The following is a 22,539-nucleotide window of genomic DNA, read 5'->3' on the forward strand; positions in this document are numbered from 1 at the left end:
AGCATTCAATTTAAGGGTCTCAGGCTTTTCGGCAGCTGCCGTCACCACGACAATCACGGAATCGCTCGCCTAAAAGTCACCAGCTAAACCGATACTCACGAGAGATCGGACCTGCTCAACCCAAGTTTTAGATGTTTTAGTTTTAGTTTTAGTGCAAGAACAGGCATTTGGGGCACCGAATAGGGATGAAAACAGCTACATTTTCCTTATTGCAAATCAGTCCATCATACAAATGATTTTGAAGCTGTTATTTTAAGGTAAAAAAACACCTGCAAGAAATCAGTCGCGTTCTTACTGCAGTTAAACTCTCCAGCTCAGACAGGTCTTTAGTCCAATCAGATTGTGGCTCATTTGTAAACAGCCTCTCAGAGCCAATGGCCACTGCTTTTTCAACTACCCCTAAATTGGTCCCGCCTTTATTAGTTAACCCTTTATTGACTGTATTTGAGACATTTTCGACGAGAATTGATCGTTGTTATTGGGTGAAAAAAAAAAAATCTCCCGCGATTATTTTAATACTCTTATTTTTTGAGGTCATTTATTACTACGTTGACGACTAATGGAGCAGTTGTGAATGTCCTAACACACATGCATACAAACATCTTAATAGATATGCAATCTGTGTGCGAAGGAAATATTGACATTTGTATTACTGGCATTACATGCAAGTAGAGACGGACAATTTCTCTCACTGACTACACGGACGCGTGTGTGTTATTTCTTTGAACAAAACCAACAGCCCGAGCAACATGGCGCTCCCTCAACCAATCATCGTCGCAGCTCACCTATCAACCTGGAAACACTTTCTTAAAGCGACCGGAACCGGTTATGGTGAATTATGTCCACAGAGTCCGCTACACACTTACATCTAATCTTAAAAGTGAATCTACAACAGTGACAGCGGCAGCAACTAATTAAACAACTAATTACATGCTTACCTTAACCCTTTACTCTAACCTCAACCCTTACCCTAACCTTAAACTAAACCTAACCCAAACCTTAACCACTGACCCAAAAAAAAATCAGTTTTTTTTTTCCCCCCAATTGGGAGCACTGTTTTTGTCCCCAATTAGTCAAACCGCCCCCAATTAACTGGTCTTTAGTCTGAAATGTGTCCCCAAAACAAGGATAAGTCAGGAAAACACACACACACACACACACACACACACACACACACACACACACTTCTTTTTTGGCTGTAACAGCTTACTTTAGTAGTATTTTTGTCAGACTGTAAACATTTCTCCGATTAATATATGTGCAAAATAATCATTGGCAACAAGGAGCTAACACTAGATCTTAAATATCACATTGTTAAACGTTTATAAAGTTTTGGGGAAAATATGGGGGGGGGGGGAGATGAGGACACTGAATCACCTAAGATATACCCTGAAATACACTGGAGATTGTAAATGGGTTAAAAAGAGCATTAGAGTCTTGCCTAAACCTCCAACATGGTTAAGCATGCAAACAAGTAAGAAGTTCATCAGGGAAGCTACCAAGAGGACAACGGCAACCTGAAAACAGCCGAAGGACTACATAATATTCATTATATTTTATAAATATATAGTATAGTATATTTTATAATAAACATTTAGTTGTATAATCTGATAAGATCGAGATGACCCTTCCCACTTTCAGTAACCTAGAGTCATAAATAAAAATTATGAACTGTCTAATATTCACTCATATCAATCATAAAGAAACTCATAAGAACATCCAGTCAGTCTGTGAAAGGTTTGCGGGGAAATGATCTGGTGAACCCAAGGCAGAATTCAGTATTAAAAAGATATGTTTAGGATATGAAAGATAGTCAATCAGGCTACTGCTGTTATGACAGCAAAAAGCCATACCCAATGTCCATTAGCTTTTTTTTTATATATATATTAGAATTGAGATCTCGATTATTATCTGTTTTTATTTTTTTGTTGTTGATTATACCCAGTTTGGAAAAAAAACTGATTTAGTCTGTTTTAGTCACATCAGTTTTGCCATGCACAGAAAAAACAGGTAATTTGGTGCCAAGTTTTCATTTTCAGAGAAGTGGTAAATTACTGGAGGAATCTGTGTCATTGTTGTGGATCTCACAAGCAATCAGTATGAGTGCATTGCCAGCATTTCTTATGATTGGCAAAGCAACAACACACAATGCATTTACTAAATGATTTCTGTGCAGTGCTTTTGGCTATCAGAAATACAACCTTGAAATGGAAGGCAATACCATGCACTGCTTTTCAACCTTGGATTATAGACTACCGAAACTGAAGTTTAGTTCTTGAAAAATGTGGATGTTGGTACGAAGCAAATTAAATTTAATTCACTTGTTCAACTCAAAGTGCACCAACAATGGACATCCTTTCATATATTTGAGAGAGTCTCAGACACAGTATTGTAGCGAATTCGGGGTGCAGCCCGGGACCGCCACAGCCGGGACGCGAACCCGTGGCTCCCACACTGCAACCGACGACATTAACCAGTCGACTAAAGGGTCCGACCCGTTAGCCAAGGGCCAACGTGTCTACTTATCCATGCATGTTACACTACCCGCCCCCTTCGGGAAGCACGTCCCCGCGCTTCAGCATATCAGCTCCTTCACGCCTCTGGGCGCATACGCTTCTGATGGCCTTACGGTCTCACCATCCCACTTCTGACACCAACATAGCGAATATCAGGCGGCAGTCCGGGAACCGTCGCCACAGCCGGGACGCGCATCCGTGTCTCCCACTCCGCAAGCGACAACGTTAACCAGTCAAGTAAAGGGTCCGACCCGTTAGCCAAGGGCCAACGTGTCTACTTATCCATGCACGTTACAGTATTAACATTCTTGTAACCGCTGGTTTGTTCAGGGGCGCGGGAAGGGGGTTGCTGAAGTTGCTGCAGCACCCTCTAGTGGAGATGGGAATAGCCTGCCACTTTAGACGCAGCAGTAATCTAACCTGCGATATGCCGAAATGAAAACGGAAAAAAATAAAAACATCAATATAAGGCTAGTAATGACCGTGACACTGATGACGGGTTAAAAATAATATTTTTGATTATTTATTGAATAAATTATTTGTTGAGGAAACTTATTCATTCATCTTTAAGCATATTTCTGTAAAATATGGTAGAGCAAGATAAGCGGTTTGGATAATGGATGGATGGATAATGACGTCACACTTTTACATTCGGTTGACAGCGTCCCCCCACTTAGAACGTCTTCCCGCACCCCTGTTTGTTTCAGATGGTGCTTGCATTGCTCCTCATTTATCAAACAGGATATTCACGTCTTTCTTTGCTAATTGTTTGCACAGATGTTTACACAAGAGGTGTGGTATTTATGAACGTTTTCAGGAGTCAGATCTCCTTGGGAATATTTATCTTACAAGAGCCCTTGAGCACCGAAGCATAAATTGTTTGCATGCAAACGTGACTCTGTGTGAGAGTTACATAGTTGCCTTTTGGGCTTAAACAGAGGCTATTCATTAAGGGCTGTTCATAAGTTAGAGCAATTTATATGTAAAGTAAAACATTTAGGCAGGTTGGAGTAGACAACTTAAAATTATTGTCAGTCATTTAATTGCCTGACTGTATTAGAAAAAAACGTACGCACGGTATCCTCAAATTCTCCTGATCGGTGGATTTTTTTTTAATTAGTAATATGGTTCATGAAATTATTTTACTTGTATTGCTGCAATACTGCAAATCTATTTAAAAAAAGAAAAATGTTACATATTATATAATGGGAATTGCAATTGTGTAGTCTAAAACGATTATTTTGTCATCTGTTCATTTGCAGAAGATTATTACGCTTATTAAAAAGGACATCAGGGGGGTACGGGTAGCGTAGCGGTCTATTCCATTGCTTACCAACACAGGGATCGCCGGTTCGAGTCTATGTGTTACTCCGGCTTGGTTGGGCCTCCCTACAGACACAATTGGCCATATCTGCAGGCGGGAAGCCGGATTTGGGTATGTGTCCTGGTCGCTACACTCGCGCCTCCTCTGTTTGGTCGGGGCGCCTTTTCAGGGGAGGCGGGGGGACTGGGGCATGATAGCATGATCCTCCCATGTGCTACGTCCCCTCTGGTGAAACTCCTCAATGTCAGGTGAAAAGAAGTGGCTGGTGACTCCACATGTTTCGGAGGAGGCATGTGGTAATGCAACTTGATCGATTGATTGATTGATTGATTGATTGATTGATTGATTGATTGATTGATAGTCGGCTCAGAAGAGTGGAGTAATTGGCCAGATACAATTGAGGAGGAAAAAAAGGGGGGGGTGGGACAAAAAAAAACCTTAAATGTGTTTATTTACATTTTCTTTTCTTTTTTTTCGCATTGGTTTCAATATACAGTGTATCAATATCGGTATCATCACTGAATACTTACAAGTTCCCAATGTACATGTTACAGTGCAGGCACGTACCCTCACAAAATACTCCTACATCATATACTGCTCGCTTTTTTCCTATCTCTCGCCAAGGAGCACCCTCCTAGCTTTTTGTGGCCGTAAGTGACAGGTGAATGGAGGGGTTCTGGCAGACGGGACTCTGGGTGGCAGGAAGTCAAGCATGACAAAATTAAGCAGAATTGACAGTAGGTGCTGAGTCAGAGTCTTGGTTAAAGAAGGAGGGGAGATTTAGAGAGGAGAGGGTTCACGCGGCACGTTTTACATCAGGTAGTCTCTAGGAAGCTGAGTCAACCGTGTGTCCTCTGATGGAGACGTGCAGCGTATGTTGGAAGGTGGGGCCTGTCTGAGTAAAGGAAAGGCCGGGGAAGAGATTTGCAATTTAGGGGAAGAGCACACAGGCATGTAATCCAGAAACTCAGTAAAATATAAATATTAAACACAGATAAAACTCTGAAAATACCCTGCTCTAAATAGTTATGGTAAATCTGGTAATTTTTGGACAGGTAAATTACTGTACTGACACCGCTGTTAGTATATAACATTGCAGAATTTCAGCTTGGTTTGGTAACATATCGGTTAAGTCAAAATCACAAATAAACACATCGGTACACACAGCAATGCACTGAAAGTGATGGGGTGAGGGAGCATCCCTGCCCCAAACACTCTTTGAGAAGCCAAAAGCTAGGGAAATTATCGCTGACCTGTCTCATGCCCTGTATTCAGCATGCAAACTGCTCCCTTCAGTTAGACACTACAGGGTTCCAGTTAAACATAGGAAAATATAGCTGAAGAGGTTTAAAAACTCTTCCATCCCTTGATCAGTGAATCTCCTAAACTCAGGACATAAGAAGGGTGTGAAATGAAGCACATATTTGAATGAAACTTTATGATTGCACTTGTCTGTCCTGTGCACTTAGTGTCTATTACTGCACTATAATGTAGGTATTTTTATGTGGCAGCCTTTAAATCCTAGACGAATTTCCCCAGGGACAAATAAGAATCTTGACTCTTGACTCTTCGTCACACTAGAAGCAAAAGAATGTATTCGACATAAAAAAGTCCAAGTATGGGGCGTCCCAGTGGTGTGGTGGTCTATTTTGTTGACTACCAACACGGGGATCGCTGGTTCAAACCCCCGTGTTACCTCCCGCTTGGTCGGGCGTCCCTACAGATGCAGTTGGCCGTGTCTGCGGGTGGGAAGCCGGATGTGGGTATGTGTCCTGGTCGCTGCACTAGCACCTCCTCTGGCCGGTCGGGGCGCCTGTTCAGGGGGGAGGGGGAACTGGGGAGAATAGCATGATCCTCCCACGCGCTACGTCCCCCTGGCGAAACTCCTTACTGTCAGGTGAAAAGAAGCGGCTGGCGCGACTCCACATGTATGGGAGGAGGCATGAGGTAGTCTGCAGCCCTCCCCGGATCGGCAGAGGGGGCGGAGCAGCGACCCGGGTGGCTCGGAACAGTGGTGTAATTGGCCTAGTGCAATTGGGGGGAAAAAGGGGGAACAATCCTGAAAAAAAAAGTCAAATTAAGAATGTTGGTTTTCACTGCATGCTAGTTATCTCCTATGAGCCACATGCTTTATTTTGTTGTCAAGTGTTAGGAAATTTAGATTAACATACAACGTAATCAGAAAGTGTTAGCCTTCTAGACAAATACGCCAGAATTAATGATAAAAACTGAAAATTAAATTTAAAGTGAGCTCATGTAACCTATGCTGAACAGTGGTCATTGCGGTCACAAGTTCCCTTTATTTCCCAAGATTCTCTTGAGCTTGTACTCAGTCACTGATGTCATGTCATCATTAGGCAAACTGATGGAGATTTAAAACAGACACTGTAACAGCAGGTGCCCTGCTGTTCCTTTCCTTCTGTCCATAGCAGACCCCGCCCCTGTGGTTAGTTATCATACTGCAACATTTATCACCTTTTCGTTTGACCTGCTGACTTCCATCTGATCTAAGGTTCGACATTGTTGCGTTTGCTTCTTTTCTGTCCTGCGTTCTAATGTAGCATCACTTCATGTTGCGTGCTAGCATCACTTCCGGTGCACCACCAATGGCAGCTTGTATTTCCTTCCACTGGTCGTAACAGACCAAATAAGCCTATAGCCTCTGAATCTATTGAATGAAAGATAGGTGGGTGGTATTACCGATAAATCAAACGTTTTATTTGTATGAGAAAGAATGTACATTTTATTCATTTAATTTGCATAAACTCACTTTAAATAGCTGTAGTTAGCTGTGAACTAGAAGTAATAAGTGGGCACCAGCAGTGCTAATACTTCCTTGTGACAGTTGATTGGCATGTTTCCTCACATGAAAGACTAGCATTTGATAGCATCTGTATTCCCTCCTGCTATCAAAGCCACTGCTCCGTCAAAGCCTTTTAAGAGGCCTGCAGGGGCTTTTTCTGGCTGACAATGGGCTTCTCTTCAGCCATACTCAAAAGTCTCTTGCTTGGCTTTTGTTGAACTGGGTGAACTTAAAAGTTCATAATCTGGAGCAAGTTTCAGACCACCACATGCTTCCCCCGATACATGTGGAGTCGCCAGCCGCTACTTTTCACCTGACCCTGAGGAGTTTCGCCAGGGGGACGTAGCATGTAGGAGGATCACGCTATTCCCCCCAGTTCCCCCTCCCCCCTGCACAGACGCCCCGACAGACCAGAAGAGGCGCTAGTACAGCGACTAGGACACATACCCATATCTGGGCTCCTACCCGCAGAAACGGCCAATTGTGTCTGTAGGAACGCCCGGCCAAGCCGGAGGTAACACGGGGATTCGAACCGGCGATCCCCATGTTAGTAGGCAACGGGAAAGACTGCTATGCTACCCGGACACCCAAGCGTTGCCTTTTTGTGAAATTAAGGAAGGACTGACAGTGAGTTCTTGACCTGCCATATCAATGTGTATAATTATTTTTTAAACATTTAAAGAGTTTAAAGATTCAGTTCAAATCGGTGTGCCTCTTTCACTTCGCATATGTTACATGCAAGCAAACAATGAGACAGAGGATGAATAAAAGGACATTTCAGAAGAATTTTGCATTAATATTAGGAACTGCTCATCTGCCCCACTAAAAGGAATCCACTGTAAAAAATATAATAATAATAATGATAATAATAATAATAATAATTGAGACAGACTGCAGAAAGGGAAATATTGAGGTTGACAGCAACATTATTTTGGGTTGCAACCCGTCCCTGTATACTTACATGACTTATTATGCTCTCTAACAATGGGCACCATTGTCAGAGTTACTATAACCTGCCTCTTCTCATTTGCAGTGTTTCGCAAGTCACATAGCCAGTAGACAGAAAATGATCCCAGTGTGCAGAGGAAGTGGAGTCTGGCAGCCAGTGTGGCTCTATACACACACAGAACGAGTGCCTTGTTTTTCCAATATTGATTCAATATGGCTCTGAGACCTGCTTTGGAGTGTGAAATTATGATTAGGGGGGAAAACATTCTTGTTTCGGTAGAGCAGATATTAGACATTTGATGTGTTCCAGTAAGCACATTGAAAGCAAACTATACTCTATTTCAGAATTATATTTTGCATTGGTGATAGAAATTTGTCCTTTTTTTACTGGATCACATATAAACTCCTATCAAGGGCACACTCAGTATCATTCTGCATTTCAAATATTTTATATATACCTCCACACGTAGCATACTTCTCTTTTTTTTTTTGCTTTTTTTGGTGACTCACCCATTACATCTGTGATACACATTTGTGTAAAGAATAACCTGTTCTTGTGGTTCACAAAAATGAATATAAAAGCATATACACCCTCAGACACACTCCAGTACATGCGTGAAGACTGCAATTCAGATTCTGTGATGGGAACAACATAATTCTTATACTGTAATATACAAATTCCCATCAACACAGACATACAAACAAATAAACAAACAAACAAACAAACAAACACACAAACAAACAAAGTGATCTAAGTGCACATACTTGCATTCACACCATACAGGCACTTTTTTTTTCTAATCTGTGCTTATTATCCAATACTTCGGTATATCACACACACACACACACACACACACACACACACTCGTTTCACCATGTTTATGAGAACCCCTCATTGACTACATTCATTTCCTAACCCTAACCCTAACCTTAACCTTAACCTAATTCTAACTTTAACCCTAAAACCAAGTCCTAACCCTAAAATAGACCCTTTTACTTGTGAGGACCTCTAAAAGGTCCACACAAGGTAGGTGGTTTCTGGTTTTTCTATCCTAATGAGGACATTTGCTCCACATTAGGATAGTTAAACATGTACACACACACACACACACACACACACACACACACACACACTGTTTGCGTTTGAACATGGTTTTGCTGGCGTGGGTGCTGCACCTCTGTGTGTTTCTCAGACTGGTTGCTGCTAGATGTGTGGACAGTCTGGTGTCCACCTCGCAGCTCCATTTATCAAACCCTTCATCCCTCCCAAGCCCCCACCTGTCTCCGCGAGCCGCCGCACCCTGCCTAAGAGGTCCCGGCTACATGTGGACGTTAATCAAAACCAAGACATATCCCCGCTGCTCCGGTGACGCACAGCGCAGAATCTTTGCCTCGTTATTTCTCTAAGACCCCATACAGGAATTTATCTGTTTTCTTTTTTTCCCTTTCCTTTCCTTTTATTTCCCTCTTTCCTCCTTTTCTGCTTTGAACATTAAAGCCCAGCTATCGCAGCGTTAGTAAAACCCCCATCAAGTACAAACAAGCAGTGGGACAGTGAGGAAGGGATGCTACCGGCCACTTTTTTTTTCCTCTGCATTTTTCAGGGTGGAAGTATATCTATCTATCTATCTATCTATCTATCTATCTATCTATCTATCTATCTATCTATCTATCTATCTATCTATCTATCTATCTATCTATCTATCTATCTATCTATCTATCTATCTATCTATCTATCTATCTATCTATCTATCTATCTATCTATCTATCTATCTATCTATCTATCTATATACGTAGCACAAAAAGTAAGGACATTTTTGTTTGGTAAATTATTTCTTTATTGTAACAATGCTTCTTGGCAATAAATCTTATACCGTTGGAAAACCTGTTTATTTCTCTTTTAAATGGTGCCACATTTGTAAGGAACATGCATTTTTGGGATGAGCAGCAGAGCTGACTATGTGGGTTGCACCCATGAAAAATTTGCCAAATCTTCTCTGCCAATGCCAAACAGCTTATTTTGCTGTTGCTATTGACTCTTGTTTTGAGCTTCTGGTACCCCAGGTGCTGACAATCAGGTGCCTGATATAAGATTTATTGCCAAGAAGCATTGTTACAACAAAGAAATAATCTACCAAACACACATTTCCTTAATTTTTGTGCTAAGTTTAGATATATACATAGATATATAGATATATAGATATAGATATAGATATATACACACACACATGCATATTCACAAGATAAGTGTGAATACATTTTAAACAAATAACACCCACTTATCCGTGATATATTTTATTGTATTGTGTGAGAAAAAAAAAATAAGTGTATGTCTACCATTATGATCAGAAGGTCATGTCGGGGTCATCAATTGTGGGAGCGCAGGAATGAAGAGACAATGAGACGGTTTCTCTTTTAAGACCCTTGCCGGGTCGTTTTCTTCCTTCCACTGAAAAACAGGACACACAAGCATGAAGCGTGTTAACTAGCCACCGACCCGAACTCTCGTCTCGTGAGGCCCGTCTAGCTTCAACTCTTAAAGGGCCCGCACAACATTAAGGTTAATGTCTCAAATCCTTATGTGCACCCGCCACAGTGTGATGACACAGCAAGCAGAAATAATGCAAAACATAATTAAGGAGAGCTCGTTTCACATAATTCTCAATTACATTTTACACTGTCAGAAATACGGCAAATCTAATATGATGCATTTTACTAAAGACTACAATTAAATGATGTCAATTTCACCAAAAGGCCAAGACTGAATTATACCAAAATTTGTGATAGTAAAATGAATTAGGCTTTTTTTTTCCTGAGATTAAAATGACATCCCCAAGGCGAAAATGTCTCATGTTTGAAAGGGTATACAGTCAATATTAGGCAAAATGAAACTAGTAGAAGATATAAAGTATGCACATTTACAGATATATTTTTCACTTTTATGTGGTTCTGGTTGACATGAGTAAAATCAAAGCTCCAGTAACAAATTATATTACTAGGAAGAACAGCAGACTCATTTGAGCATACAAACTCCACATAGATAACCCTGGGATTACACTAATATGAGAACTGCAAGTATGGGGATCCTGGTTGTGAACTAGTTCCCTTCCTGTACAGTATATGCATTGCACTGCCTGGGCAGTTAAAGAACTGAAACCACCAAGTTCAAAGGATTTGCAATTTGCACTGATTCTTGCATCTATATTTCATCATTTGTAGTCCATTCGCACTGGCTCTTACATCTATAGTCAAATCCGTTTTCTGTCATATCTGCATTCATCTTCTAGTCAGCCCAACCCTTTTGAACCAAAGTGATGTATATCTTTGAAACTTGTTCAATAATCCATCCCTGAGAATACTTACCTTCATCTACTGATTTCTCAGCAGGACCAAAAAAAAAAAATCCAATAATTAGGACAAATTTATATGTGTCTATCTACATTATCCACATGGTTCATAAACATACATATAACATTACCCAGTATAAAAAGAAACATCTGCCTCTGTGAATAGTCCCACTTTGATATACATGGAAAGCATTGGGATGTGTGTCTTTCTGAGGCTGAGCCTTATGGCTACAGTCTAGGGTTCCTGTGGAGGGGATCGTTAAAAAATGAAAATAGGATACTCAATGGAGCGTTTTAAAGGAGGGGGGAAAAAAGCAATTTTACAAACAGTTGTTTCTTCGGTGGGAAATGTAAGGTATGATTATGCAGAAAGGGATTGGATCTAAGATGAGAGAGTGGCGGAGTGTGTGTGACTATGTATATTATTTCTTTATTTGTATGTGTGCATGTACGTGTGTGTGTGTGTGTGTGTGTGTGTGTGTGTGTGTGTGTGTGTGTGTGTGCCAGCAAGGCTCCAAAGAGGGTGTTGTTTGTTACACATGTGTGCAGTTATTGGGGCATGATTGTGTCCCTGTCTGCAAGCCTATGTGAGTGTGCAGGCGCTCATTCCTATCAGTAAGTGTGCTCACTGAATCCCTCACAAGGTCACCTACAGTAGTCACTCGGGGGTGATTTACGCCAGGACTCAATATGCAGATTTGCTGATGATGCTGCAGCGTGGGTGGTGGCAGTGTGGCAGTCACAGCCAGTATCACCCTGCTTCTCATTTCACAACTCAGTCTTGAGTCTGAGAGGTGAGGATAAACCTCAGCTTTATACAGCATGACCCACATGACCAACTTTGATGCAGTTAAATCTACTGACAGTACATACAGTGACTCGAGTCCTAACAGCATGTTTATATTATGAATGTCCCAAAGTGAAAACATTTTGCTTGAAAGCTTCAAAGAACATGAACAGGTTTGATTAAGATCGCTGTTAACATTAATAATGTTATTAATTTAATAAATAACCATTACTCTGTTCATTCTAATACTGTGAACAACATCTGTGGTCAGAGGATTATTAGAGAGATACTAGATGAGTACAATCTTCGATAGCTATAAACTGTAAAGGACTTATGCACCAGTGGCGTACGCGGCACGACACCTCTGCTGTAGAAGATCGCGTCCATCTATAATAAACTGAGGCGGCTCCACTGAGCGCGGAAACCGCGCAGTGCCGCGTAGGCATTGCGCAACGGATCTGTATTTTTACGCGTCTGGTCTATAATTTTTTTCTTTCTCTCTGTCTACATGCGGCTACGCCCCCCCCCCCACAACAGGTTAAAGAAAAAATACACAGAACTGTGTAAAAAACAAGTACAATCTGTTTAAAAAATGATTAGAATAAATACTTCATTCTACCCGAAGAAATGTGACGCGGCAATGCAACCCTGAGAGCTTTTTTTTCATTTCACATTATAATAAATCAATCAAATCAATGTTTATCCATCATCCTGTAGTTAAGACGATCTAGTTAATTAATTCAGTACCAGTTAATATAGTCTACGGCTCTACGCTACCAAACCCTGCACATTATCACTTGGCAAAAGTCCATATGCATGCAGATATCTCCTCAGAAAACAACCAAACGCAATACAGACGCAGTTGGTGTAGCAGGTAAAAGAAAAAAAACGCTCCGCACCGCTTACGAGACGCGCCACGTCCGTGCCTGATGTAATGCCAATCCTTACAAAAGTGTTTTAGAAGCGTCCGTCATTAGTGCGTCTCTATTTTCCTAAAGGTATTGTAGCGAATTCGGGAGGCAGCTCGGCCGGACCGTCACAGCCGGGACGCGAACTCGGATTGCCCGTATCGCGGGCGACAAAGTTAACCGGTCTACTAAAGGGTCCAACGTGTCTACTTATGCGTGCACGTTACAGTATCAATCCACACTAACCCCCCCCCCCCCCCGCGATTTTGTTACGCTTCGAGTATATTTGTCGCGTTTAGTGAAGCATATTCTGCACAGACAGCTGTTTAAATCACACAAATCTCCTACTTTCAGTATTTTGTGAACATATTTGCAACTATGACGTCATCACATACTTTCTGTCTTCTCTCCATGTGGTAATGGGACGTAAAATAAGTGAAAGAAAACAAAAAAATGTCTTCCTCCAAAATGGGCTACTTGTCATGAAGTCTACTTGAATTGTATTTGCTTGTTTTTTTGTTTTTTTTTTTCTGTCAGCTAACAAGCAAGATGGACGATGTGCATCTAAATATGGTAATGACAATATGCTGCATCAATTTGAAGTTATATAGTATAAACAAAAATTTACCCATTTTAAATGATGCTTCAATGCTAGCGGTTTTTACGTCCCAGAAACCCTCATCAACATCCGGTTGGGTAGGCGTTTACGGAAGACGGAATAGGTGTGGATTGGATGACAGAATTCTACACGCCGCTCACATCTCACTTACGTCTCGCTTCCAATGGGGATTCCTAAAATCAAATAAAGCCAAAGCCAGGAGCAATGATATCCCCCCTGCATGGTAAATGCAGAGCCGCGTGTCCTTTGAGATCATGGCAAGTTACTGGGGAGCATGTCCCTTCATTTCCATGTTGCCTGAAATAGCAAGTCATTAAGAGAATGGCAGGTGATGGGCAGATTAGGAAGGCTCAGCAGAGGCAGTCCCATGATGAAGACACTTCATCATCTGTACAGTGTTCTTCTCTGTTCCCCTCACCCTCCCCATTTCAATTCATCTTTCACTTGTCTTCTCTTTCAAAAAACTAAAATGAAATGACATCGCTGCCAAGCAATGACAGTGTTGCCTGGTAGTTAGCAGATTTCCCTCCAAAGATATAGATCTATTCTGGAACTTCACAGTACATTCGGTATCCATCTGAGTGTTATATGGACTGGTTAGTTAGAGTGGGTTGTCATGTTCATATGATCCTTATTGGTATGTATATAGGACGGTACTGTAGACATTGCAACATAACAGCGAATCTTGTCAGTGAGTCGTAACATTGAGTATGAAGTCACAGACTTAAAATAAAATGAAATTAAATATTTGATCTTTTTTTCCATATTCTAAATGACACAAGTCCCTTGAAATATGAGCAGAAAAAAAATCTGGATAATATGTTCAAGGAATGAGTTATGCACATCGGAGAATCACAGAGAAGTTTGTACAGACAAGGGTAGCCTCTTAGTATTCTTGAAGTGTGTGTGTTTCGGGAATTCATTTAATAACCATTAAACAATACAGAAGCATAAGGAAGTTGTGATCTCAAGTGTATCTTTTTTTCACTTGGTTAGATGCTTTTCTTCATGACAGATGACAATTGGGGATGCGGATGTTACAGAACCATGGTTTCTGATTGTGAGGTTGCTTTACAGCGTGGGTCCGGTGGGACTCCACTGTTGTGTTCTGCTTAATAATCCAAATCCACTAAGTCCCCCTTGGCCCACTTCAGTCCTTTGATTGCTCCTTGTATTTTATTACGGTCGACTCCATTTTCATAATCTGGAACACAGCACTGTTATGGCGATGGCGGAGGGAAAGAGGGAGAAATCATGACGAGTGCTGCAGACAACTCTTATAAGGTCATTTAGAATACAAAGGTCAGCCACTAATCCTTAAAGCTGGGAATGTCCCTTTACAGTCTGGAATACCTCGGAGAACAAGGTTTGTATATGAACTCCAACAAAATGCATGCAGTGCATGTTTTTGCACATGCAGCAGTGTTTGGGTGGTCTACATAGCTGTGCATGGCCATGTGCTGTGAACAATAAGGTTGTTCTGAGGTGACAAAGTATTGATATTAACTTTGGTAGGTCATCATGTGGCGTGCAACATGACCTTTTGAATGAAGTAATTCATTCAGTTATAAACCCGACGAAAAGGAAGAAAAAGAGCGCTGTCAGCAGCCATCAAGATGGCAAAGTGTGATAGGCAAGGCTAGCGCTGTAATCAATCTGCGCATGCACTTTATGCAAGGCCACCGAGTGCATTTGAAAGCCCTTGTTTATGAATCATTGAAAGGCCTCGGTTATGGGTTCATCATGCTTTAGTAGGCCAGAAGTCGCAGTGGGATGCTTTCATGTCTTATTAACAGTGGTAAGAAACATGAAACGCATTGACTTCCCCCCTTTGTTAGCAAGACTGTGATGAAATACACATAGGTTTGCAGTTGCATGCTTTTGCATCATGCTATTGATTTGATTAAATCACAGAGTACATTAATATTTTGATCTCGCCCATATTGAAGGTTGGAATCGTCATATGTCTTAAGGTTATACAAATGATTAAATATTAGACAAGATGAAAACCACCGACACCGGCGTTTTACAGCTTTCGTATAAAATCTGTCCTGCCTGCTTCTCCCTTTTTTTGGCTTTTACTCCTCAGCACACTGACGCTCAGGGTGAGCTATACATCTGTCTAATTTCTTGCTTGTCAGCTCACCATCTGGCGAAGCATCAACATTAAGGACAGGAATATGGTGTCACATTGTCAGTCACACGCACACATGCATGCACACACACACACACACACACACTCACACACACACACACACACACACACACACACACACACACACACACACACACACACACACACACACACACACACATTGTCATGGTAGAAAAGGTCTGCTGAGGACACGTGTGGTGGACGTCTTGGAGACTGATTGGTAAATCTTGTTTATCCATCGCTGTGATAGTTTTATCACTTTGTTTTGCTGATAAGCCCGGTATGGTTATAAATGATCTGTGTCCTTGGGAAGCCCCTCATATCTCACGAAACGGACTGCTTCTTAAGCACTTTTTTTCAGATAGGATTAGTTGAGCATAAAGAAGTACTGGTCATACATACAGGTGACACATTAAAGTAAAAAAAATAAAATAAAAGAGCAACATAAAGAGTCTTAGTAGGTGTTGAGCCACCACGACCCACCAGCACAGCTTCAGTGCTCCTTGTCATAGCTGCTATAAGTCTCTTCAATCTACTGGAAGGAGGGACCACCATTCTTCCAGGAGATATTCTCTCATTTGGTGTTTTGATGATGGTGGTGGAGTGCACTGTCTAACATGGTGTTTCCCAAGATTTTGTTTTTTTGTTTTTTTCCCCCTAGGGACGCACTTTGTAAAAACGACAAAACCATTGCGACCCAATTAGCAAAAGGCCTTATCTGTAAATTGTGGGGAAAAAAGCGAATTTGTACATAAATGAATGTCCCTGACCATTTTTACTGCCATTTGGGCCAGTGCCAATGGCGGCACGGTGGCACAGTGGTTAGTGTTGTCACCTCACAGCAAGAAGGTCCTGGGTTCGAACTCTGGGGTGGTCCAACCTTGGGGGTCATCCCATGTCATCCTCTGTGTGGAGTTTGCGTGTTCTCCCCGTGTCTGTGGTGGGTTTTCTCCGGGTGCACCGGTTTCCCCCATCATCAAAAAGACATGCACGTTAAGGTTAATACTCCTGTCTGTGCCCCTGACTGAGTATTAGCAAGAAGAACTGGAGTTGGTCCCCGGGTGCTACACGGCAGCTGCCCGCTGCTCCTAGCTACACAGCAAGGGTGGGTTAAATGCAGAGCATAATTTCCACACAGGGATCAATAAAGTATCTCAAAATAAAATAAATAAATAAATAAAAATTCTGCATCACCATATATTATTTTGAGTAGGTAAACAAGCCATTTTGAAGAGATACACATTTGATAAATCACAACTTTGTTTTATACACAGGTTTTTTAAAACATATACAGATGTTGAATACTTTATAAGTAAGACCAAATAAATACATTTTGGTGGAGTTAACAGGGCATCTTATTGTTTTTATTTCCTCTCATCAGTAAAACATGTGCATATTTTAAATACTTTATAAATGAGAAGATAAATGCATTTAGGCGGAGTTTACAGGCTCTCGTTTTTTTTTTCTCTCATCAGTAAAACAAAAATTGTACACTAGCCTTTCATAGTAGATTCAGTGTTATAAGTATCAGAACAATACAAACATTCAAAAACGCGCTTCTTGTAGAAAGGTATTTGAAATACTCATGCCTATTACCAGAACAAGTGTTTAAGTGCAGCTATTGTTATCAAGCGGTCATTCAATCAATTCAAACAGTCAACAATAAATTCATTATCAGGTAGACCCATTATGTGCTATTTATATTGTAACATGCATGTATAAGTAGACATGTTGGCCCTTGGCTAACGGGTCTGACCCTTTAGTCGAGCGGGCGATACGGGTTCGCGCCCCGGCCGCGGCAGTTCCTGTGGTTGCCCTCCAAATTCACTACAATATTATATGCTATGTATATTATCTTTTTAGACCCACTCCAAATATCCAAATGTGGATATTAATTTTACTTACACATTGCGTTCTGGGGAGGGCTACAGACTACCACATGCTTCCTCTGATACATGTGGAGTCGCCAGCCACTTATTTTCACCTGACAGTGAGGAGTTTCACCAGGGGAATATAGCGTGTGGGAGGATCATGCTACTCCCCCAAGTTCCCTCTCCCTCTGAACAGGCGCCCCGACCGACTAGAGGAGGCGCTAGTGCAGCGACCAGGACACATACCCACATCCATACCGCCACACTACCCGGACGCCCTTATTTCTATTTCTATTTTATTTCCATTTCTATTATTTTATTTATGACTGGTCTAACACGTCGTTCCAAAATCTCCCATAGTAGGTATACAATTGGGTTGAGATTTGGTGACTGCAAAGGCCATAGCGTATGATTAACATCACTTTTATATTCATCAAACTATTCAGTGACCCCTCCTGCCCTGTGGATGGGGGCATTGTCATCGTGGAAGAGACCGCTCCCAACAGGATAGAGATGTTTCATCCATCATAGGATAAAGGTGATCACTCAGAATAACTTCGTATTGACTTGCAGTGACCCTTCTCTCTAAAGGGACAAGTCAAACCATGCCAGGGAAATGCCACCAACCGCCTAACAGAGCCCTCAGAGCCCCTCACTGTAAGGGTCAAGTATTCAGGATTTTTCTTTAATTTGTCACCCATCTGTGTATCCTATATTATATTTGCTGTTTCTTTTACAACATAAAACAAAATACTACAACTATCAAATATGGGCTTGGGGTACTTAAGGCACATCAAGAAGTTCTTGATTTGTTTCATTTTCTGGCATCTCAGAATACATTATTTGTTGTTTAGCAAGGCCACTGACTGAAAACCAAAAGGTTTTGAAATACAGGTTAGACATGTGCCAAGAAGTTCAGGACAGCAACATCTGGGAGTATCTCAATACTATTGACAGCTTTTTTTTCCCCATTAGGAAATTATATAGTGACCAACATTTTATCAATTTTGTTTTGCACATGGGTTATTTTTTATGGTATTTCTCATAGGATAACCAACTCTAGATAACATATGATGGGCTTTTTACTGGAACAGGCACATGCAATTTGTCCCAAGTCAGTTCCGTCAAGACGTGAGATCTGTTAAAAATTCTTGACATTGCTCTTTTTCCTTCTTTAATTTCACTTGCTGAGTCGCATTCCCCCCCCCCCCCCAGCTTTTGGAAACATGAAAGTGCCACTGAGCACCGCCGCTAGAACCTGACGAGCAAAGCCAACTGAAACGAGGGCAAATGTCACCCCTTTCTATCTTTTCAAGAGCGAGATCTTTTACAAGGCTTAAATGCAGAGGTTGTAAATGTAAAAGCAGCCTCCTCACATCTGAAAAGCCTAATTATCTCTTTTAACGAGAGTTTGGGGTGGGCAATAGGGACTGCTGCAGAATCATTACAGTACAGCGTTATACTTGGTAGAGGAAGGCCTCCGCGAGCTCTTTGAAGAGGAACATCCATTAATGTTTTAGCTCCTGTAAATAGGCAGCCCAAGTTTAAGTTCCTTAAAAAAAAGCATGCCACAGATACAAATTGGAGGCATCATAGGTGGCTGTATAAAATATCTTATTTGCTTTTCAGAAAAATGCTATTTTAAGCCCTCTATCGGCCTTTGAATCAGTTCCACCTTGCATTTCATCTGGGCAGTAAAAATTGGTGTGATAGTTGGTGTGAAGGATAACTACCTATTATCTTTCGGGGAGAGACTGTTGCAGAATGTTATGCCATTGCACAACCTTTGTGTTTGTCTGCGTGCGACAGGAATCTAAACATACATGTGTTAACATGACACAGAGTGCATGTGGAAGTCTGAGTAAATTAGATGACACTGCAACATAATTACTTTTTCACTGCAGTCAGCACTGTTACTTATGTATCATTTAACAACTTATATAAGCTGCTAGTGTTTCTCATGGTTGGTTTGCCATGTGATTTCTTCACATTGCAGACATTGTTAAGTGTTCCAAGTCATATATTAATGTATTGTGCGAGGTGCAGCATAATACATGAAAAGATGAGAGTAGAAGACTCTGGAGAATTTTCTAAAGATGTCGATTTTTGTCCTCTAGAGTCTAGACTTCCCCATTATAGCAAAACACCCTAAACAGAAACAAAGCCAGATACACAAATAAATAGACAAACACAGGCAGGTAAACCAAAACAGAGCCCTATACGAAGAACACTCCCTATTACACCTATTCAAACACACTGCTAATGTACCAGCCCTCTCTCCTAATGTGTGTGTGTGTGTGTGTGTGTGTGTGTGTGCGTGCGTGCGTGCGTGCGTGCGTGCGTGCGTGTGTGTGCGTGTCCTAATTCTCCTGCAGGTGACAGAGACACGGACAGGTCCTCTGGGATGTAGTAGCTACGACAATTTGGACTCAGTCAGTTCGATCCTCCTGCATAGCCCTGAGAGCAAGCTCCATCTGCAAGGTAAACAAAACCAGAACACCCAAAGCCCAGCACTACAGGGTCAATACATGTAAGGGGTAGGCGCTAATGCCAATACACAATTTTTTTGGGCCCCAATATTTTTACGAAATGAAAACAAAATCTCTGTTCATGCATCAAGAAATCCCCTCAGGAAATATAGGCAGTGTCCACCAAATTTAACATGTATTTGTTTTTAATGGCCATCGGGTGCTTCTTGTACTTGTGATACTACTTGTGGTTTTCAGATTCTATCTCTGCTCTTGATTCAAACTACCACAGTCTCTTTCAGTGCTCAGTCTTGCCTATGATCAAAACAAAGGCATGGCTGTAGAACAATAGCTCTAACTGCAAGAGGTCTTTAGGGTGTTTGAAACGAGAGTAGAAACCAGGGCCGTCCATATACACTACCGTTCAAAAGTTTGGGATCACCCAAACAATTTTGTGTTTTCCATGAAAAGTCACACTTATTCACCACCATATGTTGTGAAATGAATAGAAAATAGAGTCAAGACATTGACAAGGTTAGAAATAATGATTTGTATTTGAAATAAGATTTTTTTTACATCAAACTTTGCTTTCGTCAAAGAATCCTCCATTTGCAGCAATTACAGCATTGCAGACCTTTGGCATTCTAGCTGTTAATTTGTTGAGGTAATCTGGAGAAATTGCACCCCACGCTTCCAGAAGCAGCTCCCACAAGTTGGATTGGTTGGATGGGCACTTCTTTGAGCAGATTGAGTTTCTGGAGCATCACATTTGTGGGGTCAATTAAACGCTCAAAATGGCCAGAAAAAGAGAACTTTCATCTGAAACTCGACAGTCTATTCTTGTTCTTAGAAATGAAGGCTATTCCATGCGAGAAATTGCTAAGAAATTGAAGATTTCCTACACCGGTGTGTACTACTCCCTTCAGAGGACAGCACAAACAGGCTCTAACCAGAGTAGAAAAAGAAGTGGGAGGCCGCGTTGCACAACTGAGCAAGAAGATAAGTACATTAGAGTCTCTAGTTTGAGAAACAGACGCCTCACAGGTCCCCAACTGGCATCTTCATTAAATAGTACCTGTTAGAGCCTGTTTGTGCTGTCCTCTGAAGGGAGTAGTACACACCGGTGTAGGAAATCTTCAATTTCTTAGCAATTTCTCGCATGGAATAGCCTTCATTTCTAAGAACAAGAATAGACTGTCGAGTTTCAGATGAAAGTTCTCTTTTTCTGGCCATTTTGAGCGTTTAATTGACCCCACAAATGTGATGCTCCAGAAACTCAATCTGCTCAAAGAAGTGCCCATCCAACCAATCCAACTTGTGGGAGCTGCTTCTGGAAGCGTGGGGTGCAATTTCTCCAGATTACCTCAACAAATTAACAGCTAGAATGCCAAAGGTCTGCAATGCTGTAATTGCTGCAAATGGAGGATTCTTTGACGAAAGCAAAGTTTGATGTAAAAAAAATCTTATTTCAAATACAAATCATTATTTCTAACCTTGTCAATGTCTTGACTCTATTTTCTATTCATTTCACAACATATGGTGGTGAATAAGTGTGACTTTTCATGGAAAACACGAAATTGTTTGGGTGATCCCAAACTTTTGAACGGTAGTGTAGGTATGATGGATATTCATTGGTAAAAATGAAGAACACTACATAACTGCATGCTACATAAGCAGTAGGATATGTATAGTCCTTACATTCAATTTCCTGAACAAGGTTTATTTTTGCTTGTAACAGCATCTCCGTGACCCTGAGAGCAGGACAAGTGGTTTGGATAATGGATGGATGGATGGATGGATGGATGGATGGAGGGGTGAAGAGTACAGAGTATACTAAATAAGTAATTTTATTAGACACACACACTAAACATAATGCTAAAACCAGCTGCCTAATATTTAGGTCCCATGCCACCAAAATAGCTCTGACCCGCCTCCACAAGACTCCACAAGACCTCTGAAGGTGATCTCTGGTATCTGGCACCAAGACATTACCAGCAGATTCTTTAAGTCCTATAAGTTGATAGGTAGGCCCCCATGGTCAGACTGTTTTTTTTTCCAGCACATCCCACAGATGCACGGACACATTGAGATCTTGGGAATTTGGAGGCCAGGGGGACACCTTAAACTCTTTGTTAGGTCCCTAAACCATTCCTGACATGGTTTGCAGAGTGGCAAGGTGCATTATCCTGCTGAAAGAGGCCACTGCCTTCAGGGAATATCATTGCCATGAATGATTTTATCTGGTATGAAACAATGTTTAGGTAGGGGACACGCGTTAAAGTAATGTCCACATGAATACCAGGACCCAGTTTTCCAGCAGAACATTACCCAGAGCATCACACTGCCGCCACTGGCTTACATTCGTTCCATAGTGCATACTGGTGTCATCTCTTCCACAAGTTGAAAACACACATGCACCTAGCCACCCACATGATATAAAAGAAAACATGATTCATCAGACCACGACAGCTTATTCTATTGCTCCATGGTCCAGTTCTGATGCTCATGTGCTGCTCATTGTAGGCACTTTCACAGTGGATGGAACCATCTGACTGGTCTGCAGCTATGCAGCCCTATACACAGTGAGCTGTGGTGTTCTAACACCTGTCTATCATAGCCAGCATTAACCTTTTCAGCAATTTGAGCTACACTAGTTCTTCTGTGGGATTAGACCAGACGGGCTAGTTTTCGCTCCCCACAAGCATCAATCAGTCTTGGGTGCCCATAACCCTATTGCCGGCCCTACGGTTGTCTTTCCTTGGACCGCTATTGGTATGTACTGACTACTGCATA

At 41.5% G+C, this 22,539-nt stretch overlaps 1 protein-coding gene across 1 annotated transcript in view; it reads left to right on the forward strand.

The window, feature by feature from the left end:
• brinp1 (bone morphogenetic protein/retinoic acid inducible neural-specific 1) overlaps positions 1-22,539 on the forward strand; it is a 138,639-nt gene that overhangs the window by 68,291 nt on the left and 47,809 nt on the right. The window contains exon 4 of the mRNA XM_056290811.1: positions 19,654-19,759. Within this exon, the coding sequence (XP_056146786.1) occupies positions 19,654-19,759 (106 nt within the window). The remainder of the gene's footprint in view (positions 1-19,653; positions 19,760-22,539) is intronic.

Source organism: Lampris incognitus, chromosome 12, assembly GCF_029633865.1.
Source record: "Lampris incognitus isolate fLamInc1 chromosome 12, fLamInc1.hap2, whole genome shotgun sequence".
NCBI lineage: Eukaryota > Metazoa > Chordata > Actinopteri > Lampriformes > Lampridae > Lampris > Lampris incognitus.